The sequence below is a fragment of the Anopheles funestus genome, chromosome 2RL (assembly GCF_943734845.2).
Source record: "Anopheles funestus chromosome 2RL, idAnoFuneDA-416_04, whole genome shotgun sequence".
Classification (NCBI taxonomy): Eukaryota; Metazoa; Arthropoda; class Insecta; order Diptera; family Culicidae; genus Anopheles; species Anopheles funestus.
This window is the reverse complement of record NC_064598.1, coordinates 70,148,706-70,166,867: the sequence shown is the minus strand read 5'-3', so window position 1 is coordinate 70,166,867 and position 18,162 is coordinate 70,148,706. Positions and strand designations below refer to the sequence as shown.

Here is an 18,162-nt window from a genome sequence, read left to right as displayed (position 1 = left end):
AAGATATGTACTTTGTTTTATGCACCCGACGAAAACGAGAAATAATTTTCAATTTTCATTACAAATGTACCGTCGTACGAATTTTAATTAAAAGTTTCATAATTTTTGTTCCATACCAAGTTATATCATCAAATCTGATTTAATGTTTTTCCATCTAAAAGGAAAAATAGTAAGTAATAAAGTGCAACATAATGAATATTAACATGGCTGCGTTTGTAGCGGCTCATCTGCAGCCATGGTTGTATTTACAGCACTCAAACCGTGCGCATTCAAATGTCGCACATTCTGTTTCGATATATTGATTCAACCAGATGCTGAATTTCAGTCTAATTTGCGGTATCGAGCGATGCTCTTTTTACCATTTTCATATCTGGCCGATGGTGGGGTGGCTGGTCCGGCTCATAAGTATCGAATGCAACGCACCGAACGTTCGCTCACAAGTATCATTTATTGTGAATTCACGCACAGCATTCGGCGATAAATTATTCACACCCCGCGTACGCGTTCCCTCCGTTTCGCTAGGCCACTTGCTCATTCATTTTAGAATCGCGAAAATACACCGTCATTTGTGTGTCGCGATGTAAAGCCTGGCCGACACGAACGGTCACAACTTAGGTGCTGCGATTTCCCTGCGGAAGGCAGGGCGGATGGGCCGCGAAACTGTGCGATCCTTCCCCAGGAAAGTGAACCGAGTGGTTAGCAACAGCCACCAGAGAGCCGCTCAGTGCTCCGAGTGCCCATTTTCAGTCACGGTGCTTGGGGAATGCTAATGCGTACAGCATGGAAATTGATGCCTTCACTCGAGCAATCGGCTAGCACGGTGGCACGGCGCAACGGGATGGGTAGTGAGCACTGGCGAATGGTGGTACCAGCCTATGTTATATCCCGAAAAGTGGCAAGAAAAATAAAATCTCTCAACCCACCCGATACGCCGAATATACCGGAACCTTATCTGAAGTGACAGAAGCGACCGAGCGTGGAGACGAAACTCCATAAATATTATTATTTCTCTCTTAATTTGACAGCGTTTACGTTCCCGCCCAGCATTGATTTATGTGACGGGCTGAAGAGTTTTCGTTGCGCAGAGATTTTTTGGTTTCGTGCGTGTCGTGCAAGTGATCGTGGCCATCTTTACACTGTTAGCAGCTGCGTTGTAGGTGGTGTGGAGGGGGAGCGTGGGTTTATGTTGACAATCCAGCCAGTGGAAAATGTTATCATCGTTATTACTGGGGAGCTTTTGGGGTTTCATTTTAAAACGCTTGGAGTATTAAGCATTGAATGTTGCTTAAAATGTGTTTGTACCGATCGAAATTGTGTTATTTTTCAAACACATTTCTAGACGAAAGTCAAATTAGGTGTTTATTCGACAAATGAGGTTTTAAACAGCATTTATAGTATCTTAATATACATATTTTTGTTTGGATATAAAAATTAGAGTTTATTTACCAATCACTTCTTAAAGTGTTTTGATGCTTATTAGCAAAACATCGTCCAGAACACTTGTTCTCGGGTGTCTCAGCCCAAGCAAAGAAACAAACTCGATTTCAAATGAAGATGGTCAGGGCAGAATAAACGGCCAATGAATGGATCGTAATTATGTGCATCAGCAGTGGAAACAACGAAACAGTTAGGGATGGATCTGCTCATTTGCCGCCCCGAGACGAGTCGGTTCTCGTTTGTGTATTTTACTCGAACGCGAACATTGTCGTGTCGCAGGCATGGTGGGTGATGTTTGTAGCTTAAAGTGGATAAATAATTGTTCAATGATATTTTTAGTATATAGATTGAACGTGTTGCGTGTGTTTGTGTCACGTAGAAGTATACAAGTGTGAGGTTTAAGCTAGAAAGAATTATCTAATACATTAATCAAGGCAATAGTTGCAGTGATTCGATGATGTTGCTGTATTACATCATTTACCGCACACCATTTCAAGCAGACGGCTATGTAAATTGATCTTTTTTATGTCAATTTCAATGCTCTTTAACAAACGAGTGGACACGATTTTTCCTACCCTTTACTATCGCCAACATTGTAGCACGTTTATCGCACGAAATTCACATCAGCAGGTTGATAATTGGCGGAAAATGAAACACAACGCATTACTGCTCCGCTAGCCCACATTTAATGCGAAACCAAATTGCTTCGTTCCGTTTCTGAAGGTCATCGCTACATTTATGACTTCATTTCCGGTGCAGTGCGTCAACAGTGCACCATCGTTTTGGAGTGCAGATTAACCCAACGAAACGAGAAGTGGAATGGTACGGAATGGACAGCGACATAAAACAAAACCATCGCATCAACAACACCCGTTGGGCGGGCACCGTGTCACAATGTATTTTGCTTCTGCATTTGCTAACAAAAGCGTTTGTGTTTAGTGTAGATTTTATTTTATTTTCTCTAGCAACAAAGCTTCTATAGTTGAATGTGTTTTTTTTCCTTCTTTTTGGGGACTAGATTTGTCGTTTAGCTGTCGTATTGCCATTTTTACGTTTAGTTCCCTGCTTCCGTTTGTCTCGATAGATCAGTGTGTACCTTCGGTTGTGTTCTTTAGGAGGGATTTGTTTTTAGTTTGTTTTGCCCTGCTGTTGCGACGGTTTTGAAGGGAGCGTGTCACACTTAGGGGTGGATTAGCTCTGGCTCCGTCTGTTGAATATCCCCAACACGATATGATGAAGATGGCACTGGTTGGAAGAAGACGCAGCAAGATTGTGCGTCCGGAGATGTGCATTCATTAACATTCTACTTTCCTGAAATGCCGGCTTAGTTTGTCCGGTAAGAATTTTCCCCCAAAAAAAAAAACCCATCCCCTAGTCCCGTAGTCCTGAAGGAATTTGGAAAACGAATGGCAAACGGCCTTCTAGAATGAGAGCTTAAACGAAATTTCCCAGGGCCGAGGTTCTTGGTTGTGACAGAAAGTGGCCAAAGGCTTGCAAATCCTTTTTAGGCACTCGGGAATGTCGTTGGTTTTTTTTTTATTTTCATTTCAACTCAAGCATCTTTTCTCCTTTGGGTCGAAATCAAAGCAGAGCGTTCGTTCTCGAGCCGACAGTTGAATTTTGTTCCGTGCTTCATAATGATGTTCCGCAGTGGCTCTATCTGAAGTAGAGCTTTTTTTTTTTGGTCCGTACGCTTCAGCCACCCAGGATGCACCATTGGCGTGTAGGGCCTTTAGAAAAGAATTTTTCTTTTTTGTGTGTGTGTAGAGAGTATGTTTTTGCCTTCGTAGCCATGCATCGCTTATGGTCATTTTAACAACGGACAGCAAAGATTGGTTCGAGGCAGGATACGTCCGTTTCATGTCAAAGCGCTGTGAGCCGAGCCACTGGCTACCGTCGTGCCGTTGGGCTGTCAGCTCCCGAAAATGGTGTAATTGGCCTGCTTCAACATTGTCTCTCGTTCTCTCTCTGATTTGCTTTAATTTATTTCCACCCAACGTGCACAAAACCGGGCAGTGGGAAATGTGGCAGGTCTCTAGGTTCGTTGGATTCATCTCGATGCTATACCCGTACCGTCTTTTAAGGTTAGTACGCGTTCCCTCGCACCTAGGCGACCGAAGATGAACTATCCCTCACGGTTTTCGAGAATGCTATGCAGCGAGCAAAAAAAAATGGGAAAGAATGCGCTCAGCTTGATGGAAAATTGGGTCCAGGAGGAGAATAAAAAGAAAAGAAACAAAAAACCGGCTTGCCCTCATCCGGTGCGATCGTTTTCCACGCCGGTGAAGGAAGCGAAGTTTAGTAGAAATTTAATTAGTTTCCCTTCGGTACGTTTCGGCTGCTTGCACTTTTAGCCATTTTTGCTCTGGTGTTGTTTGTGTACGCTAATGTGTGTGTGTGTGCGTGTGTTTGTGCATTTTCTTTACGTCTTTTGTGTCATTGTGTATGTCGGTCTTTTATTGTGCGCCTTGTTTATCTGGGACCGTATTTTTTTTGCTGCTTCTTAAAAGTAGCAAAATCTTGAGGTGCCAGTTGTTTTTTGTCCCCAAACAGTAGTGGGCACTATTTTTTTTGTCCTTGCCAACAATGAAGGCAAATGAAACGCGCAAATAAAAGGACACAGTTGCAAGCGGCAAACATTGCAAAACGAAAGAATGTCACCAGTGTGTTGCATCATCGTTGCATAAAATGAGATTTTTACGGTTTGCTGGGTTTTTGGCGTGATTTTACTTGTGTTTTTATTTCGGGCTAGGCTGTATTATTAAAAGGGTAGCTGTTGCTTGTTTTTTTTGTTGTTTTGTTACGATAAGAATCTCTTTGCCGGTCTGTGTCAGTGTGGCATCTTTCCTTAAACTGCAACGGTAGGGATTTTCCCCAAACTGCCCAAACCAGACGGCCAAAAACGATCGAGCTTGGCTGGTGACGGGCGTGTGGCCATCCTGTTGTTTCTTTTTTGCTGCACGTTTTGAGAGCAGTTTTTTGTTGTTGTAAAAGCCAGCTTTCAAAACCGAGCAGCATGTTATGGAGGAGAGGATGAGAAAAAATAAACATCACAGAAACAAAACATCCTTCGGCTTTTAATTGACTTCTGAACTGGAGTTTGACGAAGTGGAACAAATTGTCCTTCCCTTTTTGACGTTGGCACCAGGCCAAAAACTCGGAGGAGGACGACTGTTGCCTTTACGGTTCGCGACCTAACGGTGCGAGAGTTGGTTTGAGCGAGATGCAATAGGGACTGTGAGATAATGAACGTCGAGGATTGGAGATTTACATGGCACTGTAATTTGCATTGTAATTTGTTTCTCGCTACCATTTGCGACAATTACACTACCTCAAGACATGTCTTTAAATCTGTCATTTGGAAAGCTGATTTCATGTAGAGGATTGTTTCATTGAAACGTTCAAGACGTTATGTTGTATAGAATTAGAATATTAAAAAAAAAACTTCTTATTGAAATTGCTTTATAGAAAATAGTAATTTTTTTGGCTAAAGCAGAAGATCCAAAAACCGTGAAATATAAAAAAGTGGAATCAAACGTGTACATTATAAGTATGTTGAATGCTAAAAGCGTATAACGTTTATTTTACAAACCTAGAACGTAATAGAATTAGTCGTCTGTTTACTGTCAATTTTTAGCCATGGGACAGCCTGTAGAATTAGAAATATTTATCGCAACGGATAGCGCTGAGGCTAGACACAACATTTAAAGTCTCGGTTTATCAACAAAGGACAAAATTGGTGTTTGTATTAATAATGGTGAAATAAATTAGTATCGTAATGTCCGCTACATACGTTGCTTAAATTTAAGTTATGCATACTAAATCCAAGACCATTGTCAATAACTAGAACTAAAATGGCTTAGCTCAAGGAAATTTTTATAGTAGATTTTAGAGAGGAAGATGGTTAGTTGATCACGTTTGTGTGGAAAGAATGCCTTGAACTCCGGTGGCTTGATCACGATGGTAGAATGACTCTGAATGACCCAACTCGTAAAACATTTTGAAACTGATAACATGGTCAGTTTCGGTAGAGTAGGTCGAAAATCTAAAGGTTAAATAACATAGCTCTGAAGTTAAAAAAAGATGGAATAAATAATCGAAAACTACATAGCATAAACGGACTCATGCAGTTGCCTAAGAATAAATGAATGGAAACGGGAATCTTCCTTCAGCAGATCTTAAGTTTCGAGGAGTTCTGGTTGGCCTGCCTTAAATGGGATCCCTAAATTTATAAGCATCAAGACTTACAAAGAATTGAAGACTTGAAAATGCTCTCAGTAGCTAGACTTAGATTAGATGAAATACGAATATCAGCACGACTTGCTCAATTGTATACCAATCAAACCAGAAAGACAATGAATTATTGAGTAAATGGTTAGATTCTCAATTGGAATATTTTTTTCCTATTACCAATATAGACTGAATGAGTAACTCTGAATACGTCTTTGATGTATGTGGTAGCTACGTCTGGCCTACTTAAAAAAAAGAAAAGGCTAATTTCACCAGTTATATTTAATAATTTATTGTGTCAGAAAAACCCTTATTTTGTACCTTCAAAAGATTAATTTCTTAATATATTCCGAATAATTTTTTGTTCTAAAATCTACCATGGTTGGGATATCATTCATGAATGCCGAAACATAATCGCCTTTTCATTGCTTAGACGTATGAAAAATATGGCAGTCTCGTTCGAGTAATACGAACTGTGGGAAAGTAACGGAAACCCTCACTTGTGTCACTAAACGTTCAACAATTAACAGTGGAAATGCTCCATAGACTTTCACGATAACACCGTTGGAGATCACGTGTGATCATCGCAAAGTTGCGATATCCTCCGTTATTCTGTTCGGCGAATATGTAGCCCCGGTAGCAGACCGACTGAAGCAGCACACAGGACCAGCTACCCTGGACAAGATCCGGCTTGAACAGGAAGCTCTCGTCAGTGGGCCGTTCGGATACCAAATACAGGTAGTTATTGTCGCTTGCTCGCAGATACTCTCTGGTGTCACTGTTCTGGATGTAATAATTATTCCCCGGACCGACGATCATGTTCCACCGGTCGCGTTCACCCGAGTTGGGATTCACCAGTGTTGCGTACCGTTGATTGCTCCGCCGGTCGTAGGAATCCAGTGCGGCCAGCACTTGTCCGGTGGCGACGGAAGTGATCTGATGGCAGACACGTCGCTGTTGCTCGTTCTCCACCGATCGACACCGTTCAATAACACAACGCTGTGGACAGTAGATTGCAGTGCTGTACTGGGAGTAGCGAGGTACACAGCCATTCTGAGTGACGCATCCATCCGTCCGGCAACTGCGTCGCTCCTCGACGTACATGGCGTTGGCATGCCAGGTAAGGGTTAAAGCACATATGCCGAAAACCGCGACAAACATGTTGGCAGTGTTGATGGTGAGTATGTGTATATGACACGTTCGGTAACTGTGAAGACACACGGTTTTAGTAGTACTGGCCCACTGTCCAGCTGAGCACACTTTTATATAGATTCCATTCGATTGCGACACAACGTAACGAGCGCACACAGATGCGGTTGAGGAATGGTGGGTTCTCTATCAGCTAGAACAACGATGTAACGGCAAATACCCATGAATGATCGAGTTGATGATCAGTCGGTAAATAGATGACCGGCACTAGTACATCTCCTCAACACACGGGGGGGTGTCATGAATGAGAAGAGAAAAGACGAACTGAGGCAGACGAAAAGAGACAGCGAAAGATATGGAAAGAAAGATAAGACCACACTGAATGAGCTGATGCATGATGCGGGAGAAATGGTTCCGGTGATATGCACATGGCCTTGCACACTAAAGTTGACGGTATCGATGCGTTGATCATTCAGTGAAACCGCTTCCAAGGTCGCCCGGCTAGCAGAGTTTATCACTGGGACAGGCCGGCTGTGGAATTAACTTCCAGTAGCAAGTGGTTTCATCGGTTGTTCCTGATACACGTGAGTGTGGTAAGGTATCGATTAATTGCTTTTGGGTTATCGGATCTATTTCAGAGGATACACACAGCAGCTGTTGCTTCAGGGTGTTTCTAATGTGGGCGTCGGAAGATGCAGGCCAGTGGGGATAATAAAGTCCAAATATGAAGGATTTCCCGTTGATCGAAGTCGGCAAAGTTCTATTGATGGCGTAGACACGATCATTAGCTGCCACCATGAGGTATTGCCCCGTCTGGACGTTGCACAGGTAGAAACACGAAGGATGGGCCGTTATAAGCTTCTAGATGGAATTTACTCGGGTTTGAGAAACGACAGCAAATGCAAAATGCTCCTGATGTGGATCGACCGCAGTACTCGGTTGCAAGTATTCCTGTCCATTTGTGAGTTCGTAACAACTGGATGCTGATGCTCTCGTAGTTTGAACCGTTTGCCATCCAAAAGAGAGACTAAGTGGAATTGATAGAATCATCACTACGAACAATGATTGTATTGCAGCCATCGCTTACTCCCTTCAACTACTACATGAGCAGGAGAGGTTGCAATCGGCTGTTTATATAGCACGTGCCAAGGGTTTCGACGCTACAGTCGCTTACGTTTTCGATGTTTTCTTTCAGCAAACAGTTTAACTAGCAGCAGGAATGCCCACCTTAAATTAGTTTCTACAAATGATATGATGTTTAAGCGGCACAAAACGGACAATGCTGGGTCGTTAAGGGGCACCACCTACTAGTTGGTTGGTGAATCATAAACAATGAGTTGGCTGAGCAATGTGCGTTCGTTCGGAAAAAGAAAAAACTGGCAAACAAATGCATTTGACACAAAGCTAACAGGAAGTCATGAAGTTTAAACTTGTTATTTATTTTAAAGTGCAACATGTGCCACTTTTAAATAGTATATCGTCATGAAAGACTGTCCTGACTAATCAGCATATTTTACCAAGCGTCCATTAAATCTTATGTATGGATCTATGGCCTTGACCTATGTCTCATTTCGTTCCACGATCTTGTACATGATCCATGTAATTGCTCCTCGACAATCAGTTTGTTACACCGAAGGGTGTGAATCGAATACCCCAGATTCAATTGTGATTTAAAATCAAGTAATACACTACATGACGGAGACGATTCAATCAAGAAGGAGATTGAACATAACATGCAAAAACTATTTGTTAATCTTTTATTTTGTTTAGTAAAATTTAATGTTTTAAAGCCACCGTAGTTAGAATTTTGTACCATCGTTCAATACGATGAAGAAATATTGAGGTTAATAAAATATTGAAAAATGATGAAACATAATTCTACAGCTAGGGTCATGCATCAAGACAGAAATAATAGTAACTTCAAATATGAAATAAAACCGTAGAATTATAACGATACTGTACATTTACATCCATCAGAACTCCTTAAACTGCAAGTTTATATAGATTCGTGGCCCTCGATCGTTACTTGCACAATTTCATGTCCTCATGTCCAGGAATAAAATATTTTGCCTTACAGCACAGTTTTTCTATTTTTTTTATTATTTACATTACATGATCACGGGTTTAGCCGTATTGTCAGCCACAGAAGTCTGAAGTGATTACAATTTTTACAAAGCATTTCCTCTTTGTTCTTTGCCTTGTCCCGGGCATTTTTCTATATTTGTTTTAGATATTTTTAATTTTCTTGATTACGTGATGTTAGGAATGTTCTTGTTCTGATATTGTTCATGTTATTTAGCCTAAATTTTAAAATCACGCAAATTAGAAACAAATAATATCCGCACTCATGCGTAGTCATGTATTCGTACTGACGTACTGACGCTTTACAGGGAACTAATGCCAAGACGACCATCTTTGTAGAAGTCGAGAATCAGATGGATAGGGACATGGAACAGAATCTATTCTCTCACTTGTTGGTTCTTTAAGGTTACACCGGCCATTTCTGGTTTACTAAATTTATTTTTCCGCGTAGCCGGATAATCAGTGTTTGCAACGGGGGACGGTCCGGATGGGATTTGATCCCGGTCCTGTCGTGTGAAAACGGCGCCATTTATCACATACGCCACCGGGCCGCCCTACACGACAGAATCCAAAGAATCTACAGCACTGACGGATTAACGTATGCACTTACTCACGAACTGACGATGCACCGACGACTCGATTTTTCAGAGAACTGATCCTGAACATTGTATTCGCAATGGCTCTTTCGCATTAATTGAAAAGCTGTGTGTAAAGCTTTCATTGTGTCATGCAGTTTAGATATTTCTGTGTTGTGTAACACAAAGTTCAACTGGCAATAATCAACATTACGTATTTGTTGAATCATATCAAAGTAACAATCTTTCTGTTACATATTTATACATTTATAATTTTAAGTTCTCCATCTACACCATAAGACGCTTCAAATGAATAAAACACTTATTCAAATTTTCCGATGTACGAAAAATGTTTTACGAGTGTGCTCTCATTTTCCGACGATCATAACTCTAGCCGAACGAATAGACAGATACCTAAAAGCCTGACCATGTAATGCGCTCTTCCCGTACCGGCCATACAAGCGATGTGTTTCTGATGTGCCAACAGGCCCGTACAGGCAGTACAATTAATAACATTTGCTGCCAGCTGCCAACGTTTTGGATTTGCATTCGAATGTATCCCAAACATACTGCACCCCACCCATATGTATGCCTCTGACAGCGGGACGGCGATCACATTGCAACATAGAAACCGTCTTAAGGTGTGGCTGTGTACGGGCACGAACAGTATTACATGTTCCCGGTAACAGTTTAAACAGCACCGTCTTCCCAGTACAACTGTCCGCCGTGTAGTGGTGGTGCTGCTTTCGATGCATTCTCAGGATTAAGTGTACGGTAAACTCTAATCCGCTTCCTCTTCATCTGCCTGCTCGTTTACAGCTTCGTCTACTATCTTAAGCTGCCGGTAACATCGTTCACGGGATGTGGCACGGTTCGTCGTTTACGCTGTGCCGGAAACATGGCCATGTTTTGTGTCCTGCAAGGCGCAAGCACACCCACAAATTGATCCTTGTGAACGATTACCTCCGCATCACGGCCACCGTCACCGAACGAAGCAAGAGATGGTCACTCGAGTCGCAAAACTCGGCCAATCTGGGGAGACGTTTCGGGCTAACGCTAACGGTTGCTGAAAATTGGCACCATTACAATGGGGCCCATTCTCGGATCGTTCGTGGTGCGACCATTTTAGGCCATTTGTAATCTCCATTTCATGTCGACAACATTTTGCTTTCAATTGTTTCACCTCGCGGCTTGGTATGGCCTACCACCTTTAGCTGAACGTTTGCATTTCATCGCTTATCACTCTCGACACAGAGTATCTCACTGGATCCATCATCACGGAAAAAGCCCCTGACCTTTGGTACTGTATGCAAAATATCCCACTACAGTTCCTAAGCGATCCCACGGGATGTTACTAAGGTACGCTTGCTCGAAACGAAGCAATGGTGTGTGTGTGCTTTTTTTCTGCCTCCAATTTTTGATCCTGATATGCATTCGCGAAACGAAATAAACGAGCAGATTCCTGTCCCATCGGTTGCTAATCGTCATCAAGTGGTTATTTACATCAATTGCATCGATTGTGCCACACCGTACGGGATGGAATCGTAATCGGTGTTTCGTGCGAAGCAAAATGTGCAAATGTGCGAATGGTGCTCCGGTGGTTTTGCTTTCGATTCGGATAGACTGATAGGGAAAGAAGTCACAGAGTATTAAAAAAGAGGGCAAAGCTTCCGATGCTGTTGGTCGTTACAGTTAAATGGTGCTAGTTACAGCCGAACGGGACGTTTTTCGTGGACAATGGAAATTCGGTACACTTTTCCACGAGAGAGCTTTGCACATGGGATGATCATCAGATTGAAGGTGAAACATTTTTACGTTGTGCGATTGTGTTGCGTTTCGTTTCGGTAAGCCCTATGGCCCTTATTTTTTGCATCGTTTGTATTGTATATGAAATTTTCCAGGTGATGACCGTAGCGATGAAAGCGATGCTGAACGGCTCTCGGTGTAGTCGTAGTACGTTGGTTCTAAATTTGATATAGGTCTATTTTGATACATTAATTACTTTTTGTGTTCGAGGCAATAAAGAATCTGAAAATTTTAATAAAAAGTAATAGTAAAGCGCAGTCTCAACGCGAAGTGCAAGCGAAGCATTTATTTGCCTATATTTAGGCGCAACTCCACTGTGGTAAAGCATTTTAAAAATTGTATGAAATGTTGTACGAAAATTTATTTACACAATGGGGGATGTTTTGACCTTTTGAAGATATACAGGTAGTGCTTAAAATACACTTTAGTAAAGTGGATTAAGGATAACTGCGAGGATCCGCACACCTCGAATTCCGCGTATATCAAATGAGGGTGCAATATAGTTTGTACTTTGTTGGTATATAATCAAAATTTAAGGCAAATTTTAAATTTATTTATTTATTTATTATTATTACATGTATCTGGTAATTAGGTTAAACAATAATCCTATCCTATTATAAACCTAAAACTAATACAAAAGGCAAAAATATAAGAAAAAAAACAGAATCGTATTAAAAGGGATTGTAAACTTACGTGAAGTTACGTTATTTCGTTTATTGCTGACGTGAATAAACATACGACGAACGAATTGACATAAGATACAGTAATAAACTCTTAAACTAACTGTACACGTCCGGTAAAACCTATATCTTCTTGTTTTATTACCAATGATAGTTTCATTTTCAGGCTGTTTGTGGTTAGAAACGACATAACAATACAGGCGTCCCACGATTTACGACTGTATTTGGGACCGAAAAAAGAGCCCTAAGCAAGGCGTAAATCGAAATCGTCGTAAGTCGAGAATACATCGAAAGCTTTATTTAAATATTTTAGAGGAAAAAATTATCTAGAAATCGTTTTGAATAGTATATTAAATGATCTTTTCAATATTTCCTTAAAATATTTATCAAGAATGTATAAGTTTATTCCAACAATTTAATTTTTAAATTCAGTAGACAATAAACTGACAAATTGAGCAAAATAACAACTGTCAACTGTCAAGATCAAAATCGTCGTATCTGCGAATCGCCGTATCTCGAGGGAATCGTAACTCGGGGGACGCCTGTACTTCAGATTCGGGTTTAAATCTCGATCATGGCCGATATGCACGAGTGATTGTTTAGCTATGAGTTATACATGATGCAGGAAAACAACTAGTAATATTATGGAAGAAATATTTGGTTTAACAATATAAAATGTTTATTTTTTTGCATTTGTTTAAATTGTTTCAATATACAATCATATCGAAAAAAAAAGATTTACGGTTCTTCTAAATGCCAAAAGATAACTTTTATTATTATATTAACAGTTGAAAGTGTCAAGAATCAGATTTTTCAATACATTAGTACATCGGATTTGAAAAACTGTGCAACAAATTAGTAAATTCGGTATTGTGTAAATTAATTCGAGAAATTAATTTTTACTTTAGTTTGTAGATTTGTCAATTTTGTTGTTACTAGTTAATAGGCCCGGTTACATGGCTACACAACAGATCTACGTATTGCCGAGGTATGTTCTATGGAGTTTTCGTCACATCTAGTAGAAGTTTTTTTATCATGCTGAAAATGTCCTGATGTAATTACGGTTTACGTTGGCGATATTACGATACTTACAGTGAAATCCAGCCTTACAGACTGAACATGCCAATTTGCATTGAACATTAGGTGAATTTCATTTGCTACAACCAAAAGCAAAAATAACCTGTGAAACAATTTTTCATCAAATCGAATGATTCATTACCCTTCACCGCGAGCTCCTAATAACCGATATGAGAATTATTCGTTCGTTTTGAGGATTTCAAAGTTGGTCAAGGCCAATGTCAGCCCGGCCATCGTGGTTTTTAATTGCTTCTTTTCAACTATCAAAATTGTCCAATTTACTATCTTGGCTCCGTCAGAATTTCTTTGCAATAGTTCTGCTACAATCGCCAAAATAGGGAAAATTCAAACATTGAAGATGTTAGTGGAAGGCTTAGAAAATTCCTTTTAAAATGCACTTCGGGTCTCTTCAGTTTTGGTTTTATGATGTGCCATTGCAGGATCGACCACGGAAAAGAAATATTTTCGTAGCGCATGACATGTATTCTGTTTTCTACAACCATTAAAAATAGTAAATTGTTGAATAAAATGTCTAATCAAATTCAAAAATTCCTTACCCCTTACCGATAGCAAATCAGATCAGTTTAACGCAGTATTTTAATGGATGTTTTCACTGCTTTTCAAAATTTGCAGTGGTCAATGGTGGCCCGGTTGCCCGGTCCTGGTAATATTATCACCATCTTCACCAGCTATTCCTTTTCTCCTGGATGGGCATCACCATTTACTCTTCTTCTTTTTTTAAATTCACTACAATTTGAAGAGGTCTTGGCCAGCTATTGCTAACTTTCATTGGCTTTATTTACCCGTAGCGAGGTAGTCTGTCCTGCGTACGAAGGTTTAGCCCGGATAGGATTTGATCACTGTAGACACCCGCGCCGCTACCATTCAGCAATTCCCGCTCAGCAATTAAAAAATGACAAATCTTCGAGGAATTGCTTCAAACTAATATTCTGCTGTTAAAATGTGGTTGATTTTGCTCTCTTCAACTTTTGCTTATTTTCACTTGGCCAACACACTCTGGAAACCGTACCACTTGTACCATTTGTTGAGCCAGCGTACTATGAAATATTTAGCATCGTCCTACCGTTAAACAACGTTTGGTATGATCCATTCACATTTCGATAAGTCGAAGTAGGTTTAGATATATACAAACATTAAAATACGAAACCAATCCTAGTGAACATGCAGGGTTTGTTGATTGAGCTTTCATATTGGGCAAATTAAAGTTTTACAACACTGGCTTAGAAAAACAGCTATACCAACACTGCAGTAACGCTGCGTTACTGCACGAGTAGAATTTATATAGCGATTTTACACCTTGTATGTGGTGGAGAAAGCATCACTCATGAGATGCTAGCGGTAGATGAATAATTGTTTTCATTACACGCAGCCACTCACAATTAGCATGACATCTAACAAACAAACGCGCCACTCAGTACTGAGCACAACGTAACAAAAATGCAACCCATTCAAGGGAGCAGACATTCAAAGTGACTAAACCCGTTCGTCTCAAACTGAACTTCGCGAGTCACTAAGTCAATCAGGCTCGTTCGGTTCAACAATGCGGTAAATTCTTCATCAACTCATCCAACTGTCTCCGCCGTTCGTCACCACCTGTATGTACCCGCCGCAGACTTCAAACCTCAGGTGCATAATCTTAAATAACGAAACTTTCCCCTTTTTGTATGCGTATGCAAGGAAGGGCAGACAGGAGACTTTCTTACTGCTTTCAATGCTTTCCAGATGGGCTGGCAGAAATTGCAACGGCTGCAGGGTAATGCAAAAAGCAAAGAAAACAAAAGCCAAACAGGAACAAATAAACGCGATCTGATCGATGTTAACGCGATTGCAGTGGTAAGTTCACGTGTGAGTACGCCCTCGTGGACGATGTGGAAGAAGAAGTAGAAAAAAAGGGACAAACAATCACTTTCCAACAACAACACATCAGTTCCCAAGTTTGTGGTCATGGTCGTGTTTTTGCCGGTGATTGTAAAATCCTCTTGCACTTTCATCCCTTTTTGGGCTGTGCAGGAGACGCTAAATGAGGTGTTTTGTTGTTCGGTGGTGGTTGTTCAGTTGGGAAGGGTCACCAGTGTGGAAGACACTTTCCTCGGTTTTACTTTCGCCATTTCACCGGAATTTCGCCAAACGGGGCCCTTTCACGGTTGCCGGTGTTAAGCTTCCCGATCAGTCAGCCCGTGACGGTGCGCGAGCTTGAACCGAGTCCGCCTCTACTGCAAGCGTGTGTCTCATCGCATTGCACGGTTTTTGTTGGTGACAGTGCAGTTTAAGGATTGAAAGTAAAACGTGAAACAATTAGCACAATGAGTAATTACGTGGAAAGAATGTCGGTGCAGTACCACAATTTCTACCAGGGTGCAGGTGCGGAATACATCCCCGTTCTTTATCCTTTAGTATATTAATTAGTTAACGATGTGTTTGTGTTTAGATCCTCTAATCGATAGCTGGCCACTGATGCAGACACCGACACCGATCCTTACGATATCGGGCCTGTATTTGCTGTTCGTCCTGTGGTTCGGTCCACGTTGGATGGAGCAACGTAAACCGTTCGAGCTGAAGCATACACTGATCGCGTACAATGCAGCCCAAGTCGTGGTATCGACCGTGTTCTGTCTCACGCCTTTCTTTACCGATCTTTTTGCACAGTACATGTCGATGTCCTGCGGCGAACCGATGACTGGCGTTAGCAGAGAGCTGCAGCTGACGGTAAGCAGATAATTAGCAATTAATTTCCACTCTACCCGAAAACGCGATCGTAAGGAGGATGTGCCTCAGTTACAGCGTAAGATCAAGCTCGGAGGCGTGTGTGAGTGTGTGTTTTTTTGTTATTGTTGTGTTTTGATTATCAAAATGGCACATGGCTGTATTAATAGAAGGGAAAACCCCTCACACTTGATTGCGCCATACGTCAGACAGTGATCCGAAAGAGGGAGAATAGCAGCTTGGAAAATGTAGATTAGACCTTTGGAGCAACCGTCCACAGACGATACGTTGCCCGGCCTGGAGGTTAAACTCATTACAGTGATTAATTTCGTTCCACCGTGTGTGTTATAGCGATCCGAGGCAGGAAGAAGGCTTCTCAACACCGCGTACACCTTTTTTTTCGTTGCTTAATGTATTCATTTCCTTTCGCAGTTCTGCTCGGTGAATTCGTTTTGGTTATTTCGTTCTTTTGCCTTTTTTTATTGTACCGAACGAATCAGACGGTGCGATACTTGCTGAAGATGAGACGCATATAACGAATTGGTATGAAGTTTCCTGTTTTTGATGTTTGGCCTTTTTGTTTTGGTGTTTCATTTTGCAACTGTACACACTGATCGATTACGTTTTTCTTCACCTCATCCAGACGAGATTTAATTTTGCCGAACAGATCATAAGCACCAGAACATGATGCTCGGGTGCTGTAGGTAATTTAGTGTTGTGTTAATGCATGATTGAATTATTGGTTGGGGTTTTGTTTCGTAAGGCAGTGACTCGGCAGATCTTTTGTGTGTTGTGAAATCGTATGATTTAATTAAGTCATTTGCGTGCACAAAGTGATCATTGCGTTTGGTAGCGGGAATTGTTTCGTGTCGACAATTGATCAGCAATGCGTGTTACACCCTTTTTGGTGCTGCTGTGTTTTGTTGATTTAAGAACACATTTGTGTGAAGGCGTCAAAACAATAAATTAGCTGTCTGACCGAGTGACAAGTAGAGTAAAATGATCAGTTCTTATTTTATTTGTTTGATGAATTAAATTTATTTCTACCAAATGCAAAAAAAAAACTTAAAACTGGATAAATTCACTCTAAAACGATTTTAATTTTCTTCGACAGATCTGGAACGGTGCTTGGATATACCTGATGCTAAAAATTGTGGAACTGCTCGATACCGTATTCTTCGTGTTGCGCAAGAAACAGAACCAGGTGTCATTTCTCCACGTGTACCACCATACAATAATGGTGCTGTTCACATGGTTCTATTTGAAGTACATTCCCGGTAAGTATGAACACGTTGGGAAAATGGTCTAGAAAAGTGGAAACCCAACCCTGAAAACTCATTTTCAACTCTCGTACAGGAACGCATGCAGCATTTATTGGTGTGCTGAACTCGTTCGTGCACGTCTTCATGTACACTTACTACCTCATCGCGGCCCTCGGACCCCAGGACGAGCAACAGAAACGTCTGTGGGACAAGAAGTACCTGTTCTGGAAGCGTCATCTGACGACGCTACAGCTGCTGCAGTTTGGCATTATGCTGTGCTATTTCGTGCTCATCAACAGCATGCAGTGTCAGGTGCCGCGCGCATTAACGTACTTCTTCGTCAGCAACATTACCATCTTTCTGTTTCTGTTCATCGACTTCTACCGGAAGGCGTACCGGAAGCGGCCGGTTAGTGTGAAGGTGGATTAAAATGGTTTGATAAAATAGATTTTAAGGATTTTTTTTAATACACTGTTTAATTTATTTATTAAAACCAGTAATTCAATGTTTTATCATGGTGCAGTAGCACAAAAATAAAATGTTGGTTGAGTACTGCCTTTCAAATAAGCAAATGTTGGAATGTTTCTTTCTTAACGTCCTGCGCTGGATGCTGTCTTTTTTGATCGCGTGTGCTGACAGCATCATTCGTTCCCGAATGATCATACCCCCAAAACCGCACGAAACCGGTTCTTTGCTTTTTTTCTTCTTTCACTCCGTTGTTGGTCTACCTGCTACGCGTTATTACGAAGCGGTCAAGCGTTTTTGGGGTTTTACTTCGATGCCTCCACAACCGGGGAACCGCGTACGGGTTCGCACAACCCGTTCCAAACGATTGTCCCGGGAGTTAATTTATGCAAAACTAAACCTCCAAAAATGTATTTTCAAATCTGTGCCATGGTTCGCCGGGAACCGGTGCGGTACCAATGGTTTGGCACAAAATCAATAATAATACAGAACGAAAGCGAGAAACAATAACTAGTCTTTAGGTAATCGTGTAGCAAAGGAAAGGTAGGTAGGCGTAGAAAGTAACAAAAAACAAAAAAAAGATTTCAACTAGAAAATCTTGACAAATGACAAGTCGGTCAAACCACTATGCAATCGACCTTGGGAGTGTGGGGAACGATTAGTTGCGTTTGATCC

At 41.2% G+C, this 18,162-nt stretch overlaps 2 protein-coding genes across 2 annotated transcripts; one reads left to right on the top strand and one right to left on the bottom strand.

The window, feature by feature from the left end:
* Nucleotides 1-5,934: 5,934 nt before the first annotated feature.
* Nucleotides 5,935-7,940, bottom strand: LOC125766364 (uncharacterized). The gene has a single exon (XM_049432233.1). It carries the CDS (start codon nt 6,826-6,828, stop codon nt 6,184-6,186), a length of 645 nt encoding a protein of 214 aa, XP_049288190.1. The 5' UTR covers nt 6,829-7,940; the 3' UTR covers nt 5,935-6,183.
* A 7,254-nt stretch (nt 7,941-15,194) lies between these two features.
* Nucleotides 15,195-17,885, top strand: LOC125766358 (elongation of very long chain fatty acids protein 4). The gene is made up of 4 exons (XM_049432226.1): nt 15,195-15,418; nt 15,486-15,763; nt 16,875-17,037; nt 17,117-17,885. The coding sequence occupies exons 1-4, from the start codon at nt 15,361-15,363 to the stop codon at nt 17,449-17,451; spliced, it is 834 nt and encodes a 277-aa protein (XP_049288183.1). The 5' UTR covers nt 15,195-15,360; the 3' UTR covers nt 17,452-17,885.
* Nucleotides 17,886-18,162: the final 277 nt, after the last annotated feature.

Bases quoted from the DNA above. Each gene is read 5' to 3' on its own strand.
- LOC125766364 (XM_049432233.1), bottom strand. From the start codon at position 6,828: ATGTTTGTCGCGGTTTTCGGCATATGTGCTTTAACCCTTACCTGGCAT.
- LOC125766358 (XM_049432226.1), top strand. From the start codon at position 15,361: ATGAGTAATTACGTGGAAAGAATGTCGGTGCAGTACCACAATTTCTAC. The intron at 15,419-15,485 runs GTGCGGAATACA...GTTTGTGTTTAG, and splicing joins CAATTTCTACCAGGGTGCAG to ATCCTCTAATCGATAGCTGG. The intron at 17,038-17,116 runs GTAAGTATGAAC...ACTCTCGTACAG, and splicing joins CTATTTGAAGTACATTCCCG to GAACGCATGCAGCATTTATT.